Below are 25,234 nucleotides of genomic sequence, written 5' to 3'. Positions count from 1 at the left end.
AGAAAGACGTGATAAAGGACACAGTGCTAAAGGCAAAACCGCGGAGAGACAGTAAGAGAGGTGGAGGTTGGCGAAAGCAAAAGACTAATGAAACCGAAACATCAAGGGTATTTGTTTCAAGGGAGAAGAAAATTAATAAGCATGAAAAATAACAATCCTCAACGCTGGGCCACATGGAATGATTAAAGCAAAACAACAAACCCATTATTACAAGGTGAGCAATGCGGCGAAGTCTTGACAAAGAAGTAAACAACCGAACTAACCGGCATGCAAACCCACACACACACATCTCACAGTGCAGCATTCAGCCAACCACACACATATTGACTAACAAGTGCTGATGACTCAAATCGCAACCAATTTAGATCTGGTTAACAGTGCTACTGTAACTCAAGGTAGTCATTCGATAGCAGAGAACAACACTTCTTTAACCTTACTAATAACCTAGGGGTTCAAATTGCCCATGTTGAATGTTTACCATCAGCAAATACATACTAGACATTTTTGTTTGTTTGGCAATGTGGGCGATCGCCCAGGGCGGCATCTTGCTAGGGGCAGCCCCCCACAAACCCTCACCAACCCGTGTCCACGAAAGGGCAGCATGAACACCGGCATCGTGTTAGGGGCAGCATGGACACAACCTCCCCTTAATTCTAAACAGTGTTTTCTATAAGGGTACAGACAGCAGTGTTGCCATTTGACACCCGTTGTGTTTCTTAGCAATGTATAGAAAACAATGTTAAAGCAGTGACTGGGCTCAAGATTTTGTGCTACACGCTAAGATTCCGCTAGTAGAGTGGGAAACATCTATAGACATAAATTGATTGTACTGTTGCAGGGTCAGAGCACACATTAAATATTATAGTGAGTTGTATCATTTAGTTTAAGTATGTTGTTTCAAGTAAATCAAGGTAAATTATTTGAATTACACATGAGAATATTCCAAATCCATACAATTTACATATGTCTACATGTGTTGCAAATATTTCACATGCCATTTTAACATGTAATTGCAAAATTGTCCTACTCTGGAGCTTTTTTTTTTAGTTTGGGTATGTCACTATTTTTGGTTCAACATTTTTGTTATTGGCTGAATTTGAAGAATAGATCCTTAAGAGGATTGGGACACCATATCCGTCCAAGAACATGATAGTGGTGCTCAGTTAAAACAAACCCTTATGCCAACTGTGTTCACACTAAAAAAGTGTTGTCAGTGCTGCCCTGAGAATTTATCTATAAAAGTATCAACTAAAAAGATATGTGACATTTCTCAAAAGTAAGATAGTACTGGCACAGCAGTAGCTATTTTCCTTTTTCAACAACTCAATTAAACAGATGAATAATTTTAAGTTGTTTTAAAATGATTGTTTTTGTTGTTAAAATAGTATCCTCTCCGGTGTGCATAGTCAACTAACTAATAATTAAAAGACTCTTCAGCAATTAATTCTTACATGGATAATTTTTATTCTAAAACACTTCAGATGGACATAAAACATTTAGACCAGGGTTCCTGGAGAGCTACTTTCATTATCAAATGCTGCTTCAGGTCCTACTTAATTGGTTCAGGTGTGTTTGATTAGGGTTGGAGCTGAATTCTGCAGGAAGGTAGTTCTTCTGTGACAGGGTTGGTGACCTGTGATTTAGATATTTAAAACATTCAGAAATAGCGACCAGCAACACCCATTTGGCCAGGACAGCACCAAATTAAGCCAATCAAGACTGCACAAGCCACATATAAACTTGACGTGTCCAAGTATATTAAAATTTCATGTCTAACACCAAATTTGTAACATTTTCAAAATGGATTCCAAATATTTCACAAGAGGTTGCAAAATTCTGGAGCTTGTTATTCATTCAGAATGGGTATGTCACTATTTTTGGTTAAACACATTGGTCATTGTCTCAATTTGAAGGATAGATCGTAAAGAGGATTGGGACACCATATCTGCCCAAAAAATATGATGGTGGTGCTCGGTAAAAACAACCCCTTATGCCAGCTGATTAGCTGTCGGAGAGCAGTTTTATTCAGGGGGGCATGACAAGAGCGACTCGCTCCATAAATCTACAACAGTTCTGATAATGACACTCAGACTGTGTGCAGCGTTATAATCCATTAGGCCCTCTCACCATTACAGCACCTTTCCCTAAAGGCTGCTCCAGAGCTTAGGCGAACCCCAGACAACCATGAGGAAAACATAGCAACAATAAATTAAGGGTTGTGGCATGCGGGCACATGCTTAAACACCCTAATGGATCTGTGTGCCTTCGCTAGGAAAGAAAAAAAAGCCAATCATCAGTAGTGGATTTGTTATAAAAGCTAAGGGTGACTGAGGGAAGATGGCTGCTAGCTGAATCATTAGCGGAGAACGATCACACTGGGCCTCATTTACTAACGGAGAGAGATATACTGTGATGACTCTGGTGCAAATAACTGATGCTAATTTCAGAATTCATGCATATTTTTATGAAATGCAGACTAACGGCACATGCAGCACCAGCGTGTTAGCATCTGCCAGAATGCTAATACTTCAGAATGTTGCGTTATACTGTACAGATGTGAAGAGCTTAGCAAAAAAAAAAGACATAATAAAACCATTTGCAGGATTATCAGCAGATGCTAATGCTTCTTTAACAAGCCTATTTGAACAATCTGAACTGTACAATGATCAATAGCTCTTATTTAATTGACCAGTTATCACTTTGAAAGATGGAATTATCACTGAAGATTAACCCTGCAATTGTGACAACACATTCACAATTTACATACTGTTCACCAATAATTAGCCACTGTTAATAATAAAGAAGAAAAGCCACAATATTTTCAACTACCTCCCAAATAGCGCAGTGTTTCTGTCAATTGAATCGCTTGCTCTGTACTGAATGCTGGTACTGAAATACAAAACCACTCATCACTTACTCAGAGATCGCACAGACATAAGATTCAGATACAGCATATATACTCTGTAACATATTGGAATATCTTTATAGCTGCAAAAAATAACCTGCTTATTGTGTGATTTACTTACACAGCTTATACAACATAAGCACTGAAATTTAAACATTCACTGTGTAGGTACAGTATGCAGAAGGTTGATCAGACTGAATACAAAGAAATCTGTTTAGAATACATTCAACACAAACAAGAAAAATATTGGCTGATTGTAATCCTGTAATCCTTATACATTTGCTCATGAGACAGATATGATGTTTAAGTGAAACTCTTTTAAGAAAATAAAGATGCATTTGTACATACAGTATAGTGCTCAGCATATTTACGTACACCCCTCACAAATATTCATTTAAGAGTTCACACTTAGATAATGCTTGACCATTTTAGCAGGTTTGGCATGCTGTCCCAGGAGAGAACCCTGAGCTCAGAGATAGATGAGCCCAAGGCTCCCGCCTGGTCAATAAGCATTATGAGGAATATGAGATCAGGTAGTTCTCGATAACTTCCCAAGAATACGCCGCTAACTGAATGTGGTAGGTGTTTGTGACTTTAACTTTTGCTGCATGTTTTTTGTGTGGGAGGAAACCAGAGTGCCCGGGGAAAACCCACGTGAACGCGAGGAGAACATGCCAACTCCGCACAGAGAGTGTTGATTGGCTTAGCTAGTGTTTGAACCAACGAACCCCTTGCTGTGGGGTAAAGCTATGGTCACACTAGGCTTTGTGTGTGCGAAATTCTGTCGTGTGGCGCTGTGAAAAGGGGCGGGATTAAACAAGATGATTAGACATTTAAAAAAGCGAGCGATTGTTCCATGCTTTAAATTTCTGTCCAGAGAGGTCATGTTTTGATCCTCGATTGGTCTCACGCAGTCAAGTGATGCGATTTCGCAGGTCAGAGTTCACCAAGCTTGAACTTTGCACCGCAGCAACCTGTGAAACTTGACGCATGACCTTGCGTTTCCAGTCTGACGCATTCGCGTGCGTATGAATGGAAGTCTATGGGAAGAAAAGCCAAGCGTGACCGAAGCTTAACAGTGCTAGCAACTGACCCACCGTGTCGCTCAGACTTGGAATTGAGGAGAAGGGATGGATGGTGGGGTTTTTCAAAACGAAGATGAGGAATGAAGTTTAGGCTGGATATTTATATTAAATTTGGAATGATCCGATTGGCTAGTTAGTGATTAGTGATAGGGATCAGCTGTAGTCAATCCTATCACGTCCTCCTCTCAAAATTAATTTGAGAAACTTCACTTAGATTAGTCAGTACTGAAGTCAAATCTAGAGTTTATCTAAAAACATAACTTACGAAAGCGGTTCAAAACTAGTACACATATTTGTATATGTAATAGAAAAGTATTAAATACAAATTTAAAAAAAGGAAAAACCAAGAGAAGCAAAAAAAAAAGGTTAGGTTGTTATTTTTTGTTTAAACTAAAATAATATTTTAATAAATATACATGTTTAATAAATCTGTTTTGTTTAAATGCACCAAAACTGCCTATATTCACAGAGAAATGGATCAAAAATATTCATTTTCAAAATGAGGTCTACTCAATTATGCTGAGCACTGTAAATGATTATTAAAAAAAACAGTACATGAGTACATTTATATCAGTCTCTGTCGCTTTATCTGAATTAATCACTGTGTCAATCACTGAAGATTATGCATGATGTATAATAAAAAACACAGACTGCACTGAACATTATGATAAACTAGCACAAGAACCTCGCAGACAAATAATGATGAAACAATCGGAGAAAAGCAGCCTTCGCAAAAGACACTTCATCGAAACAAATCTGTACTCTAACTCAATTAGTACAGAACTAAAATAGCACTTAACCATCCTCTGATAGCAGATGTTTCATATCTAGACAACTGGCAAACGCTCCAAAGCTTATTAATAAATCCAACACCATTTGCTTCAGGCAATCTCAATCATTAAGTAAAAATACCCAGTTTTATCTCCATCCACATCTGTTGTCTAGAGAAATTATAACTGACACATGAAGAGGGAGAGGAATAACAATAGGGAAAAAAAGTCAGAGAAAGACACACACAGAAGCTGTAGAGGTTGTTTTTTTGTGATTTAAACTAGAAGGTCATAAAGCTTTTGATAGTTCTGGTATTTACAATCTCCCTTAAATCACGTACAACTACCGCAAACTTTTCTATAATACGTTTTCATGCATGCAAGCCGCTCTGGAGAAAACATTGCCACTTCACACATTTTATGCTTATGAGCTTGAGGCTATTCACAGCTAACTAAATCATCTTTCACCACCGGATGAAAACTGTACCTCGGTGGAGCAAAACAAAGCTGGAACAAGCCATTCAGAAGAAATGGAACACCGACCAAGTACCCGGACGCAAGTCGAGAGGACGTAAGTGCAACAAAAAATACATAAACAAAGTACTTACCGAGCACACCAAGCCGATAGTTGACGGTTATGACGATGACGTTGCCGTAACTGGCCAAGATGCTTCCGTCGAACATATTTCCCGTTCCTTCCATGTACGATCCACCGTGAACGAAAACCATCACTGGTTTTGGGCTCCCGCTTTCACGAATGTCTGGAAAAAGGAGGATAGAGGAGATTAAATGACAAACTACTGTAGATGGCTGGAAATGCATTTCAGTGCTGAGGGCTCCCGTTTTGCTCAAATTGGCCACATTTGGCTTTGTTTACAAGATCAGTTTTAGAAATGAGCTCATTAATTTCCTAGGCAATGTGAATGTAATGTTCCTGGTGATCGCAAAAAAAAAATGTGACTCAACATTTTTTTTTTTTTGAGGGCCTGTCAGTAATAAAAAGTGGGAATTAAACTGAACATTTTATGCTCTGAAGCAATGTTTTGATAATGTGATTAAGAAAGGCATACTGTAAGTCACACAAAAATTAATGTACTCACCCTCATCTTGATGTAAAATGGGTTGCTTTCTTTTGTTGGATACAAAAGCTGATATTTTGAGGAATGTTTGTAATCAAACGACTGATGGTTTCCCATTGACACTTGCATGCCTTGTTTCCACTGAGAGGTACGGTTTAGTATAGTATAGTACTACTTGGTTACATTTCCAACAGTACCCTCACCAATTAACATATTCTCACTTGAAAAATAGTCGTATGGGTCATTCACATATTGCATTTTTTTGTTCAAATGCACATAATGAGAGAAGTGCCCTTTCCACACTTTACATTCATACATGTGATCCCATAAACAACAACCGAGGGCTCACTGTAGATCCTGTTTTTGCTTCTTGGCATCTGGCTGTTTATAAAAAGATGATAACAAGGTTTGTTTGAGCTCAAGTAAATTTCTGCATGATGTCATTATACTAGTCAACCCAGGCTCATTAGTGATATGTACACCATTTACATTTCTGGAGATCGCGAAATACGTCCCAGGTGGTACGTTATAATTGCAGCCGCAGTGTATGCTTTTTCAGATCTCAAATTTCTCTCGCAAGGGTCATTCATATCTGCTGTTCTCGCGTAAATCCACTAGAGGACACTGTCCACTATCTGACTGACTGAAACGACTGACTAACCGTCCATTATCCCCACCCACCCCCTTCCCTAAACCCAACCAATAGTGTTTTTAAAAGTACCGATTGACCCAATCACCCTCTTTCCTAAACCCAACCGACAGTGTTTTTAAAAGCAATCCAGAAAAAGAAAATCCATTGCCTGATTTTTACCACGTTTTCATATCTTACCAAGTTTTTACCCTGTTATTTACTAGTTTATTTTATTTTTTGTTTTACCAGCTTTCTGGAACCATTATTCGCTGGATTCAAACCCCGTCGTTACGGTCAACTCCTCTATGCGTCTTAAGTCTGTCGACGTACATGGCGAGCTGCTGGGCAAACTGGTAAAAGCAGAAAAGCTGTCCACATGGAGTTAAGTGGTCAGCAGGTAGCGTGAAAAGAAACAAGCCGTTTTGAAAGATGAAATGCAGCCATACGTAGCTCTGGCTACATAATTTGAGCTCTCCAGAAATGTATACGGGGGTACGTTTTCACAATGAAACTGTGTTGATATTAGTACAGTGCCATGTTTTCCTTGTGTATTTAAAAATGGTACTTCCTTTGTTGTCGTTCCCATGGCTTGTTGCCCACTTGTGACAATTTTTTGCCAATCAGTGTTCTGCAGTAAGTCTTGCCACCCTTTCAAAGACTGTCCTATGTACCCTCACTATTTTGGTACTTCTTACACTGGAAAAGTAAATAAATGTGCACTTTACTGTACTCAGTGAAAACAAGCCAATAGTGTCACAAAAATAGCTATAGAAGTCAATGTGGAACATTGACATCTGATAACCGACATCCTTCAAAATATCTACTTTTGTGTTCAACAGAAGAAAGAAAGCCATTTTGGAACAAACTGAGGGTGAATAAATGAAAACAGAAGTCCTTTATTGTTTGGTGGACTATTTCTTTAAACTCAAGGTACATTGTCTACACTCTCAATTGGGATTCGTCTTTAGATTTGCCTCGTCTTCTTAGAAGCAATTTGTCTTTTAGCAGCGGACATGGCACGCTCTTCATATTTTCAGATATTGCTTAAGCCAAAGTAATGGGCTCTGTCCGAAAAGGGAGGCATTTTCAAAACACAAATAAGATCCAGATGATAACTTTGGTCTTGCATGAGAGAGAGTGCCATTTCATCATGGTTGCAAAGCTCTCAAATAAATCCCAGTTATTTTATTGGGCGTGCAAAGACCTGCTTCCGGGAGGTCTCATAACAAGCGGGAAAAAGAAGCAGCAATCATTTTCCAAAACAATTTTCTTAAGACATGAACACCTTTTTTTTTTTTTTGATCAGTCGACAAAATTTCTTATTAATTTTATTTTCTCAGCCCGTTTTCCCAGCTTTTCTCATCTCTTTAAAAATGATCAAAGTCTTATTTCCGTACACTACTTCTTCTACCAAGTGATTTTCATCTCTTCTTCATTCTGTCTCTTTTCCTCTTTAAAAACACACATGAAGAGTTCTTGTTTATCAGCCAAGGTATTGTGTCGTCTCACAAGGCCTCATCTTGATCCACGTCTACTGTCATTTCTGATCTGCACACAATACAGTAGTTCTTCCTCATCAGGAATCGTCTTGAATCCTTCTTTTGGTCTCATCTCAAATCCTTTCAACTATTTCTGTCCCATTTATTTAGTTCTCTTTCCAAATTTTTAAAGTGACATTCTAACAGCATCCCTTCTCGTCTTGAAAAGTGGGATTTGGAAAAGTAATGGCTCAGTCAATGTCATGATGCATATCATCTCATCTTTTTCCACCTTGTCTTTTTTTCCAAATCCTTAAAGTGAGATTTATTTATTGTGTTGTTTTCATCCAGGTAACCAAATGGTTTTCTTCTCTTCTTACCTTTTCATTTACATCTTCATATTCCAAGATTCATATACAGTATAGTCTGTTGTTGATGTTAATTTGCATTCTTGTGCCATCTTGTCCCAGTTGTTGATTTTGTTTTCCTTATGTCAAAGTTTTATTTGCTCACAACAGTTTATTTTCTTACTTATCATTCCAATCTCTTGCAAAATAGCATATTAATAGAAAGCTTCATTTGAAATTCTTAAATAAAGTGTTACCAATTCTTAAAAATAAGTGCTTTGTTGCTTTGACACGCATTACTAAGCTTTGGTTTTTCAGTGACCATCTTCAGATTAAAATTCAGTCCATCTTTCTCTTATTGTCTCACTTTGTCTCACTTTCTTTTACCTTCTTTATCCATTTTGTCTTTTCTTCAAATTTATAAAATGTACTTTTTGTGCAATATAATGTTTGATCTCGCCTCTTCAGGTCATTTTCTGCAAAATCCTGTTTGTTTTTCACAGAATACACCAAGTGAGATTTGAATTCAGTGGTTCTTCTTTATCAAAGTGTCTCTTTCAGTATATCCCATTTTTTTCTGTTCCAGCCAGTGTCTTAAACTGAGTTCAAAGTTGTTGAACAACAGTTGTTTTTCACACAGCATGACTATCTGGGTTAGCATTCAGTGGCTGCTGTGTTCACAGTACTATGGATCGACGACAGCAGTTTACTATATGATTATTATAGGTGGAATCGCTGACAAATCTGCGTCGCTCATAAACGATGTTTCACGACCAAACGCACATGCGAACTGATAAGGAAAAAGTCACACGAGGTCTTGCACGATATTGCAGAATCAGAGTTCTTGCATGAGACTGAAAGATGTACTTCGCTGTGGTAGACTACAGCTCAGGCAAAACATCACAGAAATAAGTGCTTCAGTCAAACTTTTTTCAAACTTTCATCCTTATCTTGGATCAGAAAAGACAGAGAAGGAGCGTTTCTCAAAACTGAAGCCATGTTTCATGATGTTACAGCCTATAAATCCTATGTGAACTCTGCTGTCCTGTATCGTGCTTTCTCATTGGATGAAGGCCATCGCCGATGTGTTACACTAATGGGTTTTAGTGAAAAAATTGTATTTTAGAATGAAAATGATCCATGTTCACAGTAATGTTTCATCTAGCATTTGTGAGAAGATCGACTTCCACTCTATACCATTGAAAATGTATGCCCAATGACCATACAGGCACTCTAGGCATGTGCGTTCAAGTATAAACAGGAATTATGTGCTGTTGGCTACAAGTCAACACACTAAAACATATATTTTTCCTGCTTTTTCAAACTCCTTAAGTTGAGTTTTTTTTGGGGACAACTAAATTGGTTTATATTTAATCCAATTAAATTTGAAAAAACAATTAAGTCAACTTAATCGCTTAGTGTTGGGACAACATAAAGGAAATTGCAGCATTTTTTACAGTGCAACAGTGTTTTACTGTGAAATGGATAATAATTTCAGTGTCCATGTTGTTGTTTACGGTCATCATAACCTGTTTGTCATCTTCTGGTAGAGAAATGTTCGGACTGCTGGGGCTAGATGAATAAAGGAAGGCTACGCAATGAAACCAAAAGACCCAATAAGTGAGTGAATGTTGGCAGTTATGCCTTTTTTTTCTGATGGCCTCTGCGGTGAAAGCAGTCGAAAATTTCGGAAAAGTGTAGATGGAAATTGTAACTGTAGCAAAAGCAATGCATTTTAAACTCAACACACAGTAGTGTAAACGGAGCATCAATCTGAATTGTTTTTTTCACAGAGCATGATTTTGAGTTGCTGATAGGTCCAGACACTTCGCATGCCAAATATTTCACATGGATCAAATTCAGAGACAAGTCAACGATTCTTTCTGATGTTGTCTTTTATAATACACAATGCGTGTTTGTCACTCATATGAACAAGTACTGATTTGACTCATTTGTCAGCGTTATTTCAACACGTCATCAATTGAAATATTGTGCATTCGTGGATGGACGAGCAGCTTTATCAAGTTTTGATTGTTCGGAAAGCATATTAAGAGTCAAATATGATGTACTGTGTTTGTTTATCATCCTCTCTCCTAATCGCATCATTCCATTAAAAGATATTTAATTCTTTATCTGTTCTTCCTTCTTCTGTTGTTCTTAAAAATTCTTTGAAGTACAAAAGTGCTCACAATGGCTTTACTTTATCAAGTGACAATGTCTCAACTCATCTTGGTCCTTCTCGTCTAATCTTGTTGATTTTCCTCTTGAACTAAGTGCTGCTTCTTTTTTGGGCTATTACATCTCTTATTATTGCCATTATCGGATAACAATGTTTCATTGAGTCTCTTCCCATCCTGTTTATTTTCTTCTCTCTTTTATCTAGCCATAGTCTATTCATCCCACCAATGTAGTGGGCTTGGGATAAGTGTTATATTAAACTTTTGACGTTCAAAAAACATCTCAAGATATATACATATATATATATATATATATATATATATATATATATATATATATATATATATATATATATATATATATATATATATATAAATAAATATATATATATATATATATATATATATATATATATATATATATATATATATATATATATATATATATATATATATATATATATATATATATATATATGCCCTGGACCTAAAAAAATAACAAACAAAAAAGCTTAAGCTAGACAAGTATATTTGTAGGAATAGCCAACAATATCAGTCAAAATAATAGATTTTTCTGTTATGCCCAAAATCATTTCATTTAAATTAAGAATCAGATTCATCTCATAAAGACATTTTGTACATTTTTTCCCATAAATATATCAAAACTGATTTTTTTATTAGAAATATAATATATCATATAATATTATTAGAAATTGAATATTGTAATTTGGACAAAATTAAATGTAATATTATATTAATACAATATTTAGATTTTTTAAGCCTCACGTTTCAGATTTTCAAATAGTTGTATGTTGGGCAAATACTGTCCTATCCTAACAAACCATCCAATAATTCAAATCTTAAATATTCCAGACTATTTCAGATTATGTACAAATCTAAATTTAAGAAAAAAAAAAAAAGATTAATTGTCTGGTTTTGGGTCCTGGGTCACAAACAACCTAGTGGGTTAATTTTGTCATTTCATCTTTTCTATATCTTCTCATCTCTTAAGTCTTTTTTTTTTTTTTTTCAAAATCCAAAACTGGGATTGGATCACATCAGGTGTCTCGTCCAGTTCAATCTTCTTTCAAGTTGAAGCCTCTTCTTCCAACCAGCGGTAAATCTTTGTGTACGAAAACCTGCTTTATTAAGCTCTAACTGTTCAAGATTCCTACAAATGACCGATGAGCCACAGACGAATGTAAACTATCCCAATGAGTCTATCCGTGTCAAATGACAGGAAGTGATGCTTCAGAGAAATGAATACTCCACTGATCCCTGCTGTCTTCATTCAGACTGACAGGAATCGTCTTCATCAGCAGCCCAGGGTTCACTGGTGTATGCACACACCAGTCTGTTTGTATTCTCCTCAGTCTTTTGTAAATGTCATATGTCAAATGTCAAAGATAAGTCTGGTGTATACCGTAGCCTTTCTTTAAAATGTTGCACCTAAATGATGACAGGAACAGAGATTTCCCATTGAAATCTATTTTGACTTCAAAATGTTAAGCGGTGTTTGCAAGTAGATCCATATATGCCTCATACTCTTACAAAAGGTTGAGATGATAGATAAGTTATTATTATTATTATTATTATTATTATTATTATTATTATTATTATTATTATTATTGTTGTTGTTGTTATTGTTATTATTATAAATGTTATTATATAATTTTATTTTATAATTTTATTTAATTTTGTCAGTAAACAGAATTATTGATTTAATTGAACTAAATTTGATTTATTTTAATTTAGATGTTGTTTTATTCAGTTTGATTTAATTTAATTCTGTTCATTGACAGTGGAGTCTAGAGTTGTTTTTAACCATACAGATCCACTAAATGAAGCAAATTATTATTAATATGGAGTTAACTTGTTAACAAAAGTTCAGCAGCGGGATCACACCTCACTTTGCCTCCTAAACCAATCACCTACTCCCTAAAACTTCTAGCACTGTTCTTCTCATTCTCTCAAACCCAGCCTCCCTCCCTCTATGTCATTGCTTTCCATTAACAATCCTTATAACCTTCTCTTCCCTCCTAAGTTGAATCGGGGGGGTTCTAATCACTCTACCAAAATATAAGAGACCTTACCCCAACTCTGAGTCTCTGGACATCATCGTAAGATGCCCAATCAACCTACCTACCTGTTCACTATTTATCCTCTTACTTCCATTACCCTTCATCCAACTGTTCCCTTACCACCCCTTTTCATCTCTACATCCCTACAATAAAGTCAAGCACAAAGTGTTTCGTGGTCCAAGCTGGTGAAATTCTATTTTTATATTTATTATTATTATTATTATTATTATTATTATTATTATTATTATTATTATTATTATTATTATTAATATTTATTTATTTATTTTATTTCAGAAAGTTTAAAAAAGAGCAAAATGTTTAAATCATTATTATTTGTTATTATTTATTTATTTATTTATTTATTTATTTATTTATTTATTTATTTATTAGTTCGTTTGTTTATTTGCTTGTTTGTTTATTTATTTTCATTTATTTGCTGTCAGTTTGGCAAGTCAGTCACCTTTTGTTAAATAATTTAAAACTACAATAAAATAATAAAAAAAAATCCATACTGCTCTTTGTGCTTGCAAAGCAAGTTTGCTCATTATACATTTTTGAAATGTTTAAATTCTAGATTCACAGACGTTATTTTTGACACATTATTTGCAATATGTCGATAAGGAATAGCTTTTTAATTTTTTTGGAGGGGGGGGGGGGGTCTAGGGGTTGGGGGGCAGTAAAAATGCTGGCAGGCCAAGTAAAAATCTGACCAGGCCAGCCGAAAAAATCCTTAGCGTTGAACCTTGTTTATTATTATTATTATTATTATTATTATTATTATTATTATTATTATTATTATTATTATTATTATTGTTATTATTATTATTATTATTATTATTATTATTATTATTATTATTATGTATTTATTTATTTCAGAAATTTAAGAAAAAAATGTTTCAATGATTATTTTTATTCATTTTCGTATTATTATTATTATTATTATTATTATTATTATTATTATTATTATTATTATTATTATTATTATTATTATTATTTATTTCAGAAAGTTATGAAAGAGCAACATGTGTCAACCATTCTTCAAATGTCATACATGTTATTTTAGAAGAAAAAAAAATGTTATACAAGTTTGAAATGACACTAGTGAAACATTTTTTTTTTCTTTTCTAAAAGCAATTCCTTCAGATTTTCAATCTAGCACAATCTAAGACCGCACACTTACACAGTCTCTTGGGCCTTTTGTTACCGATTACTAGAAAAAGTCAATAAACGCTGTACCCTTCATACTAAAGCGCCAGATTAATGAACGTGTCAAAAGCAGCTATTGATTTTGGTGATAGTTTGCTTTAGTAAATCTCCAGCAAATAGTCATATCTGGAGAATCCCTTGGCATTTGAAGTTGTTATTTATGATTGATGATCCCGGGGGTTATAACCCGAATGCAGCTTTTATATGAAAAAAAACAAAAAAAGTAAACTAATTAGAATAGATATTAATATCTGTGAGTGGGCCACTGATGTGATCAAGCCAATTACTGGATCTATGAAATAAAATCAGAGGAGCTGGTTGGCGCGAACTGTCGCCGATGCCACGGCAGCTGCTATAAGCAGTGCGCAGTAATAAGGTAGCGTTATGTCTACATAATTAATGTGCGCTCTGTGTCTCCTCTCAGCCCTATCAGCTGCAGCTGTCTGAGAGCCAAACGCCGGCCCTTTTCCACTTAGCAAAACAGCACACTCAGATAGGCCCCGCGAATTAGAATAAACATGTTTACTTAAATGTTTAGCTCGTTTGGGTGCTTTTTGAACATGAATTCACTCAGACGCTAGTTGGGAAAACTGTGGCACTTTCGAGTAAAACTTGCTGAAAACTATGGTAATTTAATTCATAAAGACTATACAAGTTCTAGGAGTAAGAGTTTAGCTCCTTACTACTTTTACAACCCTGTAAAATCTGGAAGTTCGTGATGGAGGAATAATTTATCAGTTTGCAAAGGTGACGCACTGTTTAATGTCATTTTAATAGATGTCTGAACTACACTGACATAAGAACACCTTAGTCTTGGAAAGAAAAAAAAAATCACGACTATCATTATTCTCTCGATGGCTTCATGGAAAAGTAAAGTGTCCATTAAATGCCACTTCAGAAACTCACTAAAGGTATGTCATCTTTATTATTGTATTACTATTACTACTTTAATACTATTACTTTATTGATATTACTATTTTATTACTATTAACATGTTATTACATATTACTAAATTCTCCCATGTGACCTTATTGGATTTTTTTTAATACACTGCAAGATTTTATTTGCTAGTAAAGTGACAGCTAGTTGCATATTAGCATGACATTAGTGCAACACTTTGATTAGTATTATTAAATTTACCTTCAAAAAAAGTGTACACACTTTTAGGACACGCTATAATTGAGATAATAACGTTGGTTTTTAGAAACAAGTTAAAAGTAATAATAGGAAGTATTGCACTGAACAAGTAAGAATGCGCATATTAAGCCATATATTTTCATTTTTATGCTGTAATAAAAGTAGGAAACATATAGGTTTGTAGTAACAGCTTAGCACAATAACATACATTGCTGAAAAAAACAAGCTAGTGTAATAGTTTTGGTTTATCAAGTTATTGTGAATCAGCAAGTAACACAGTAAAAATCAATCGAACAAATCTGCATTATATTTGTTATTTTCCTTACAAAGACTACATACTTTAAGAATGTAGTATACATGTATTGTGTTGGTTTCTGAAAACAAGTTATCGCAATAATGTTCACGTAAGCTAACGTAATTAAAAAAAATAATAATTGAAACACTACACTGAATGCCCCGTTGTTTTGTGGAGCACTATAATCAAATTATATGCTTTAGAAGTGTTTTTTAAAGATATGTAGCATTCAAAAGGCTTCACGTTTAAGAATTACTTTAGGAATCAGGTTTAGTTCAAGACTCAAGAATGTTTTCAACTATTATGTAGTGTTTTATAGTTTATCTATTGTAATATTATAGTATTATTATTATTTTTGCTGTATTATAGTTTGCTTTATTTAAAAGTAAATCTGTTCATACATAGATGGTTAATTAGTTGTTTGGTTGGTCAGTCGATCGGTTGGTTGGTTGGTTGGCTGCCTGGTTTTCTGATTGGCCGGTTGGCCTGTTGGTTGGTTGGTCGTTTAGTTGGATGGCTAGTTGATTGGTTGGTTGGTTAATTGGTTGGTTGGTTGGTTATTTGGTTGGTTGGCTGGTTGGTTGATTGATTGATTGGAGTGTTGGTTGATTGATTGCTTGATTGGTTGGTTTGGTCTGTCGGTAAATTGGTTGGTTGGTTTGTTGGTTGGTTGGTCTGTCGGTTGGTTGGTCAGTTAATTGATTGGTTGGATGGCTAGTTGATTGATTGATTGGTTCTTTGTTTGATTGATTAGACAGTTGGCTGGTTGGTTGGTTGGTTGATTGATTGATTGATTGATGGATTGATGGATTGATTGATTGGACAGTTGGCTGGTTGATTGATTGGTTGGTTGGTCTGTCGGTTAATTGGTTTGTTGGTTGGTCTTTTGGTTGGTTGGTCAGGTAATTGGTTGGTTGGATAGCTGGCTAGTTGATTGATTGGTCGGTTGGTCTGTCGGTTAACTGGTTGGTCAGATAATGGGTTGGTTAGTTGGTCTGTCGGATAATTGGTTGGTTGGTTGGTCAGGTAACTGGTTGGTTGGATGGCTAGTTGATTGATTGGTTGGTTAGTTGGGTGGCTGGTCTGTCGGTTAATTGGTTGGTTGGTTGGTATGTTGGTTGGTTGGTCTTTTGGTTGGTTGGTCAGGTACTTGGTTGGTTGGATGGCTAGTTGATTGGTTGGTTGGTTGATCTGTTGGATAATTGGTTGGTTGGTTTGTTGGTTGGTTGGTCAGGTAATTGGTTGGTTGGATGGCTAGTTGATTGATTGGTTGGTTGGTTGGTGGGTTAATTGTTGGGTTGGCTGGTTGGTTGGCCAGTTAATTTGTGGGTTGGATGGATGACTGGCTGGCAGGTTGGTTGGTTGGTTGGTTGATTGATTGATTGATTAATTGACTGGTTCACTGTTTGGTTGGTTCACTGATTGGTTGAGTCATTGATTGGTTGGATCATTGATTGGTTGGTTGATTGATTGATTGATTGATTGATTGATTGATTGATTGATTGATTGATTGATTGATTGATTCATTCATTCATTCATTCATTCATTCATCCGTTTCCTGTAAAAAATGTGTAGCTCCAATGTGTCTAAGCAGTTTAGCTACAGTAAAATAACTTTCATGCATTTAATGTACATACTGTACATCAAGAAAGATTTGGGCTTAAAGTCTGCCACTTTAGAAAATTGAGCAGATCCTCAAAAAAAAATTTGTCGGAAATCTCAGCTTGCACATTATTGTTAAAGGTAGAGGAGATCAGCAGAATCATCTAAATAAATCCACACTTGATCTGAAAAGCCGTTGAGAAGCTGTTGGTTTTGAGAGGACTTTCCATTCTAGCCTGATATCCCGCATTGACCAGTAAAATGAGGAGCTGGATGAGCGACTGGTTCTGTGTGTCCTGAAGGTAATTCACACCAAGTCTCTGAAGATCCCCAAGTTTGCTGCTGATATCTGCAGCGAATGTTTTTCCAGTGTATCGCCAGGCATGCTTAAGAGGATTACTCTGTCGGTTTTCAAGAGAGATCCTCTGCGGGATTCTCACTGTATATTTGTGTTGCTGTAATCTTTTGATGTGCAGATCAAAGCGAGCAGGCTCTTTCCTGGTTTTAGCCTCCTCTAATTGGTTCTTATTTCATTTGATTATACAGGAGACAGTCTTCGCTGGGTTTCTGTTTTGACACGAACACGAAAGGAAATGCTTTTATCGCATACAGTCTCTCTGGGATTATTATCATTAGATTTTGTACCTCTTTTACAGTCTACAGCTCAGGCATTTAATCGATGTGTTAATTTGTTGTGCATCTCTATAGATTTCTGCACAACCACTAAACATCGGGCAATTAAAAGTCATCTCAACGGCTGGACAGTAATGACTATTGATGCACGGCCTGATGAAAATGCAGACAAAGCGTTTTGGATCCCAGGAACATACAATGTTGCGTAGGAAATTTTTCCGATGGTCAATGTTGGAAGACTATCAATCAGATTTTTTAAAATTCCATTTACAAGCGGATTACCTCAGTCTTTTAAGCAGAAGGGTTTAAAAATCATGCAAAAGAGTGTTAAGAATTAATATTAAGATTATTAGTCAATTTGTTGGCTTGTTTTTTGGTTTGTTTAGGTGAGATGCAACATATAAAATTAAAAGGAAATGATAAGAAAAAAATATTCAAGCAAAAAACCTATGAAAGGGTTATTAACAATTATATGTATATCTGGAATGACGGGAGACAGGTCACATCAAGCAAAAAACGACAAAACACATCCAGCAAAAAACGAGCAAGAAAAACAAAAATCTCCACTCTCAAAAAAGGACAAGAAATTTAAGAAAAACAAAGAAGAAAAAAACCGGAGGGTTCCTTGTCATGCATATCAGTTTGGCATCAAAAAAAATACCTTCATCCTCAGCACCGTCATTATCAGCTAAATCATCATTCTGTTTCTTTGAAAGAGGACCTAGGATCAAGAATGGAAAAGATGGAGCAGAGAGAAAATACAAGAGCAAACAAGCCTTCAAAAAGTGCTTCAAAGACACAAAGAACTCGCATTGAAATCCTTGGTTTTAAAAATGATACCGTCTTTAACCCACCAAAAAAGCAAAGGGAGAACATTTAATCTATGCTAAAAATGCAATGATCAAAACATCGTAAGATCCATAAAGGTTTAAGACAGAAAAAGAAACTCTTGATTATAAATGTAACAGCTCAAAATAAGATACTTGTTTGAACTCAAAAAACAGTGGACTAGTGTTGTTTTTGTAACATGTTAACTATTCAATGCTGGTTTTTGACTTTCAAAAATCGTTCACTTTTTGCATGGAAATTATACATAGCATCTTTCAAACACATTCAACAACCCATGAGCTGCGTTGCTATTTCACACCGTAGTTAGCTATTTGTTTTACTTCTTTACAAACCTGATCTAATTGACTTAAAGGAAACATTGTCAATGATTGCGATATGTGTTAACAAAAAGTACCAAGTTATTTGACTATTTCATTCAGAATAAAATGCAGGAATCACATTTGAAACACACAAATTAAACGTTTCACACACATTTGATAAGTGATGGTGTAATTACTTTGTGTGTCTGAAAATAAAATGTCCCAATGCCTCACTTTTTTTTGTGTGTTCCATTTGATTCAGATGTGTTTCACGCTTTATGTGTTTTCTATGATTGTTCCATTCCTTACAGAAAAAAACACATAAGTGTCATATGACATTGTATTTTAAAATTGCATTTGAAACACACACACACACGAGTTGGAATATTTTCACATAAAAAAAAAAATGTGACCAAATCATAGACTGTAAAAGATATGGATGTAGTATCCATGAGGTCACCCATAGGTTTCAGAAGAACGCAAAAGAAGCTACAAGTTGGTGTGGCCAACCGTCGCCATTTTGTTCAGGCGTCATGGCACCAACCAGGGGATACCAAAGAAGGGCAAAGAGGCAGAGCGTGAGTGAAGCTACAAATGCCTGCTAGCATTTTGCTTAGACAGGCTTTTCTTTAGAAGAAATGCTTAATACTTCATTTCCTGCGACTTGTTTGTGTTCTGATCATGTGCTTGGTTGTACACTATATCAATAAAGTGTTTAGACTATTAAAAACACCGTTGTAATATATTGAGCCACTAAGCATTGTTTTTATGACGTTTTTCTACAGGAGGAAAACTCGAATTACATCCAAACACTTCAAGTATAGTCTGTGTTAGTAAATGCAAAGCTATTTATGAAATCCAGGCATAACACTGTATGACAACATTTCAGATGACTGTCCTAGAGCCTACAGCTAATCAATCTGTCAGATTCTGGAGTGCATTCAAGTTCTAAAGAAAATTATAAATGATAAATGATCTAAGAAAAATGACTAATAATGCAATTTGGAAACATTGCTCATGTGTTGTCGTGCTGCTTATGCATAACACAGGCGCATAACCCGGATGCATATTCCTTAGCTTGTAAATTTGTAAACAAACACTTCTGATCAGTTCATGAGATCAGCCAGATCAACGAGTACTGATCAAGTTGTGAAATGTGATGCCAATCGATCGGAGGATCCCTACTTTTCACATGAAAATATTCCAGCACCACACTTTTTTGTGAGTGTTTGCATGTTCCATTCATGATCCATTTGCAATTCTAACATATAATGTTAATATCCACGTGGTTTATCTGTAAGATATGAAACAAGAGCCTCATAATCATAATGTGCTCAAATATCACCATACTAACCATTTGCTTTTTAATCAAAACAATTTAACATAGAAGAACTGCACAAAAAATTTGCAAAATAACAACGCAACGCAAGTCAGAGGCTAGCGAAGGTGGAAACTGTTTTCCAACTTTCTGTTTTCAGTAATACTGTCTCAAGAATCTATAAAACACTCACAACCCCATACAAACACCAAACACAGATGAACTCATGCATGCAGAAAGCGCATTTCAAATCAGCCAGCACCAAGCCAAAGGTTTCAGTGCACATGCAGGGGTGTGTGTGTGTGTGTGTGTATGTGGAGAGGGGGATGAAGCGGCTCTCTCAGCCAAAAGTCAATCTGTCCATTTAATCAGACAGCTGGGGCCAAAACTCATGACCCACACATTCTTATGGACCACACAGGGGAAGGGAGAGGGGCCGTGCACTGCATTGCGTCCATTTTATTTTGGTAAAGTACTATGTTTTCCGGTCTGGGGCGAAACCTTTGTAACTCCAAAAAATAAATAAATAATTTATATATATATATATATATATATATATATATATATATATATATATATATATATATATATATATATATATATATATATATATATATATAATAAAATGGGTTGAAAACGACAGCTGCTGTTTTGAATAAAAAGAACATTGTTAATATTTGGGACTCTTCCAGTCAGATTCTCTGTGAAAATACAGAACCATTGTGGATTTGCTTATTAGAAACTGTGGCTAAACACAAAGTGATAAAATATGCAGTCCGGGGGAATCAGGTCAGCTAATATTCATGATGACACTTTGAAAAAAATTATTAATTAATAAATGGATGGAGAAAGTGGGGAGAAAAGGTCAAACATTTGATTAGATAAAAAAAAGACATTCATGGTTGTCATATAAAGCTGAAAACAAAGGAGAAAACCATAATTTGTAAATCATTTTACATTCAAACAACAGTGTGGGTCAAATTCAGTGAAAAATGAAGGTAACTATTATGGCATGTTTCCACTGAGTGGTACGGTACAATACGATACGATTCTGTATGTTTTTATGGTCGTTTCCACTGTCAAGAGGTACCAAAAAGCAAACCGTACCATACCACTCTTTGGGTACTGTTTCCGAAGGCTACCTAGCACAACAAAAGGGTACCAAAAGGCAGAGCCAGACGCGCAGCTTAACGCTATTGGTTTACAGAGAATGAAAACAAAGGAAGCGACATTTTTAAATACACAGCCGAGACATTACACCGTAATAATATATACATATAATAACAAGCCATGGTCGATCTGAACTTAAACAAACCTTGTCGTCGTCTTGATGAACAGTCACAAAGCCAAGCAGAAGAGCAGAATCTACCCTGTGCCCTGTAGTTGTTTACAAGGCCCTCTAAAGCGTGAGTGGTTTTGCTTTCTCGCTTGCGTTAATATTTGAAATAACAAACTTCTTGAGCTGATGATAATAACGTGCGCATGATTATTGAAGTGCTTCTGATATCTGATTCTTTCAGAAACAGACAAACGAGAGAGCAAAGCACGAAAAAACAAAGGATCATCATCCCTTGAACAATTATGGACTGGGAATGACTGAATTACTTTCTAACAAGAGGCTACATGCGCTGGTGAAGATTAAAGACACAGATGAGAGGTTTGCACTGACTGGGCTATATGTTGCATGTTGTTTTTGAACCCAAATAAGGACTAAATGTATGCTGTGTGTAGTTTTTCTGTAATTGGTAACATGTCAGAGAACGTAAGGGGCTGTATGTGTTCATATTTGTTGCATTTATTCATTTATTTTATGTGCAGACGTTACAGTAGACTATTTCACCCTATCATTGATCTGCAGTTATAATCAAATCATGTTTATAGAAAGGTTAGTAATGAACATTAATTTGAGTATTTATGTGTATAAAGCCTCTGTTTTGTGAGAAGTGCTTTTCATATGACATGTGAACGACTCCTACAGCTTCACTTTGACATTTCCTCGAGCGAGAATGACGTATACTGAAACTTTCTGTCGTACACCATGCCCAATCACTAGTACCCTTTTGGCAGTGGAAACGCAAGCCTGATAAATGTGACTGGTACCGTACTGTACCACTCAGTGGAAACGGGCCATACGTTTAGAGAAAGTTTTGTCATATTTAGAAGTTTATTTACACTACTCCTCCATAATTTAGAATATTTTGTTTTTCTTACACAGATATTTCTTAAAAAACAGAATATTACAATGATTAAAATTACATGCCGATCAAGTGGCACTTATAAAACAGCTGCTGAAAATTCTATTTTATTACCTTTAACAACTTTTCTGTTTATATAATTAAATTCAAAGACTTTACCATATCAGATACTACTACTACTACTACTAATAATAATAATAATAATATTCCCAGTGTTGGGTTGCAGCTGGAAGGGCATCTGCTGCGTAAAACAAATGCTGGATAAGTTGTGCTAAATAAGTTGTGCACACTTCCGCTGTGACGACCCCAAATTAATAAAGGGACTAAGCCAAAAAAGAAAATGAATGAATAATAATATAAATAATAAATTATTATTATTATTATTATTATTATTATTATTATTATTATTATTATTATTATTATTATTATTATTATTATTGTTATTGTTATTATTATTATTATTATTGTTGTTAATAATGATAATAATAACAACAATAACAATAATAATAATAATAATAATAATAATAATAATAATAATAATAATAATAATAATAATAATAATAATATTAACTACAACAACAATAACAATAACAACAACAACAACAACAACAACAACAACAACAACAACAATAATAATAATAATAATAATAATAATAATAGTTGTTATTTTTATTATTACTATTATTATTATTATTATTATTATTATTATTATTATTATTATTATTATTATTATAGTTATTGTTGTTGTTATTATTAGTAGTGAAGCCAACATGGTAAAAAATAAGTTATTATAATTATAACATGCCCACAAAAAAAAAAAAATAAAAAAAAATAAATAAACAACACAAGTATTGACCAAGAATTGACTAAATCATTGTCCGACAACACAACTCGCACAAATAAGCTTGCACAATAACATCAACTATAATGAAAATGACCCCAATATCCCTGTCTTCCAACCTCGTAGTTCTGCAGCTTATTACAGAAAATGATTTTTATCTGCAGATAATTGCTTTGAGAGCAGTCTTCATTATATTGGGAGGAGAATTCGAGCGCTGCCCGGACTCAAGCTGACATGAAGACCAGAGGTGAATGGAGCAAACAGACAGGCAGAAGCAGAGATCAGGCCTCACTGAAGCCTGGCTTAAACCTAATCTTGCCATCAGCACAAAACATGCTGGCGAACAAGTGACTTCCTCTAGAACTCAAAAAGACAGCAGCGTTTCCGTCAGATGGACACAAGCTGTCAAAATAAGACTTTGCTGAAGAATACTATCCATAGACTGCCTTTCATTCAGTACATTCACGTTTGCTGAAAGTATTCTCAAAGACTCAAAGGGACTAAGCCGAAGGATGAATGAATGAATAGAATGAATTCTTAAAGGCATAGTTGACACAAAAATGTAAACTGACTCACCATTAACTGACCTTTCAAAACCTTTATAAGCTTCTTTATTCTGTTTAACACAAAAAGAAGATATTCTGAAGAATGCTGAAAACCAGTAACCATTGACTTCCATAGTAGAAAAACCAAAAACAAACAAAAAACAAATACTGTGGAAATCAAAGGATACAGGTTTTCAGATTTCTTCAAAATATCTTCTATTGTGTTCAACAAAAGAAAGACACTCAAACAAGTTTGGAAGTAAACAGTGAGTAAATGATGACATAATTCTCAGTTATTATTATTTCAAAAATATTTATAAAATTATAAATTTATAACTAAAGTCCTATTTTTGAAGTCAAAATTGCTAGCAGTCCTGTTAAATTTTCTAAGGGAGAAACGATTTTTAAAAATGACCCTAATCCATTAAATATAACTTTTATAAATATTGCACACACTGTAAAAAATGCAGAGTTCCACACAATTCATTCATGTTGTCTCAACCCAAATTGTTTAAGTTAAGACTTTTAGCGAATTTATGTGGATTGAACATAAAACAATTGAGTTGTCCCAATGAAATCTCAAGAATTGTGTTGTTTCAGCTCATTTTAAATAAGTTTTTTTTTTTTTTTTTTGATAGCAGGAGGTATAATAATTTTGCCCTCAACTGTAGTCCAATCAAATCAGGTCAATTTATTTCATGCATTATATTTTTAAAAAGGTAGAATGGAAACTGCAAATTTGTCGAAATAAGTTCCATTAGTTAAATGTCTCGATGAAAAAAAGTACTCCTAAGAGAGCCAAATACGTTTTAAGCAAACGTTTTAAACTTCATTGTTTCTTAAAATTGAGTCTTTATGTTCAGTGTTTAGGGAATACCAATACAACAATGGCTAAATCAAAGCATAATATCCATTCTGATAAAATTGGTTAACTGACCTCCTGCACCACACTACAAAATCCTATTGTAGAAACTTAAAATTATATCAAAAACTAAATTCACAAAATTTCCTTAAGGAAATACAAGCAATCTTAAGGGATCTAAATCCATTTTAAGTTTTATTAGGCTTGAACTCATCTGAATCTGTATGTTAAATGTTTTTGGCAGAATTAATACTTCATTTTAGAGGAGGTTTTCAAGCAAACCTCTAAGCACAATGATAGAGGAATACCAATATAGTGCACATTCCACGAATGTGCATTTATGCTCTCTGAATGAGCTTCTAAAAGCAAAGTTTACTGCAAAATGGATTCTCATCTTTCCAAACGCAATCAACTCCACGTAAAAGCCCTTCTCATTCCGCAATAACAGGATGTCTGTATTTATACCTCATCAAATCAATCCATTACGAGCACAGTTTTATTTAAAACATATCATGTCTCCATTCTGTTGAAGCCTAGAAATGTTTTGAGGCAGCAGCGAAGGGCATTTTTTTCCCTTTTCCAGCCTGTCACTTCATTCCTGAGAGGGGTTACGGCCCTCGCTGGAAGCCTCATGGTGACCTCTACAGATGCTTTCACCTCACTTTCTCTCTTTTTCTTTCTATCCTTCACTACCAGGTTCCAGTCGGCTGATCAAAGTCAGAAAGGTTCACCGAAAATCCACTACAGACTGAACAGGTATCCAGTAGGAAGTGACACGCACGCAAACAGATGCTGGGCAGTATGGCTAATAGATGAGCAATATAGACTGCATAGATGAATATCAACATCCAGACTGGACTTAAAACGATGACTGAAACAGATCAGGTAGACCAAGTACA

The 25,234-nt window shown here is 35.1% G+C and overlaps 1 protein-coding gene across 1 annotated transcript in view; it reads right to left on the bottom strand.

The window, feature by feature from the left end:
• nlgn1 (neuroligin 1) overlaps positions 1-25,234 on the bottom strand; it is a 454,515-nt gene that overhangs the window by 241,320 nt on the left and 187,961 nt on the right. Inside the window, exons 3-4 of the mRNA XM_056467952.1 lie at positions 18,088-18,147; positions 5,369-5,521 (exon numbers count right to left, since the gene is read on the bottom strand). Of these exons, the coding sequence (XP_056323927.1) occupies positions 5,369-5,521; positions 18,088-18,147 (213 nt within the window). The remainder of the gene's footprint in view (positions 1-5,368; positions 5,522-18,087; positions 18,148-25,234) is intronic.

The sequence above is a fragment of the Danio aesculapii genome, chromosome 11 (genome assembly GCF_903798145.1).
Source record: "Danio aesculapii chromosome 11, fDanAes4.1, whole genome shotgun sequence".
Lineage (NCBI taxonomy): Eukaryota > Metazoa > Chordata > Actinopteri > Cypriniformes > Danionidae > Danio > Danio aesculapii.
Note: the sequence above shows the minus strand (reverse complement) of the source record. Positions and strands in the feature narration are given on the sequence as shown.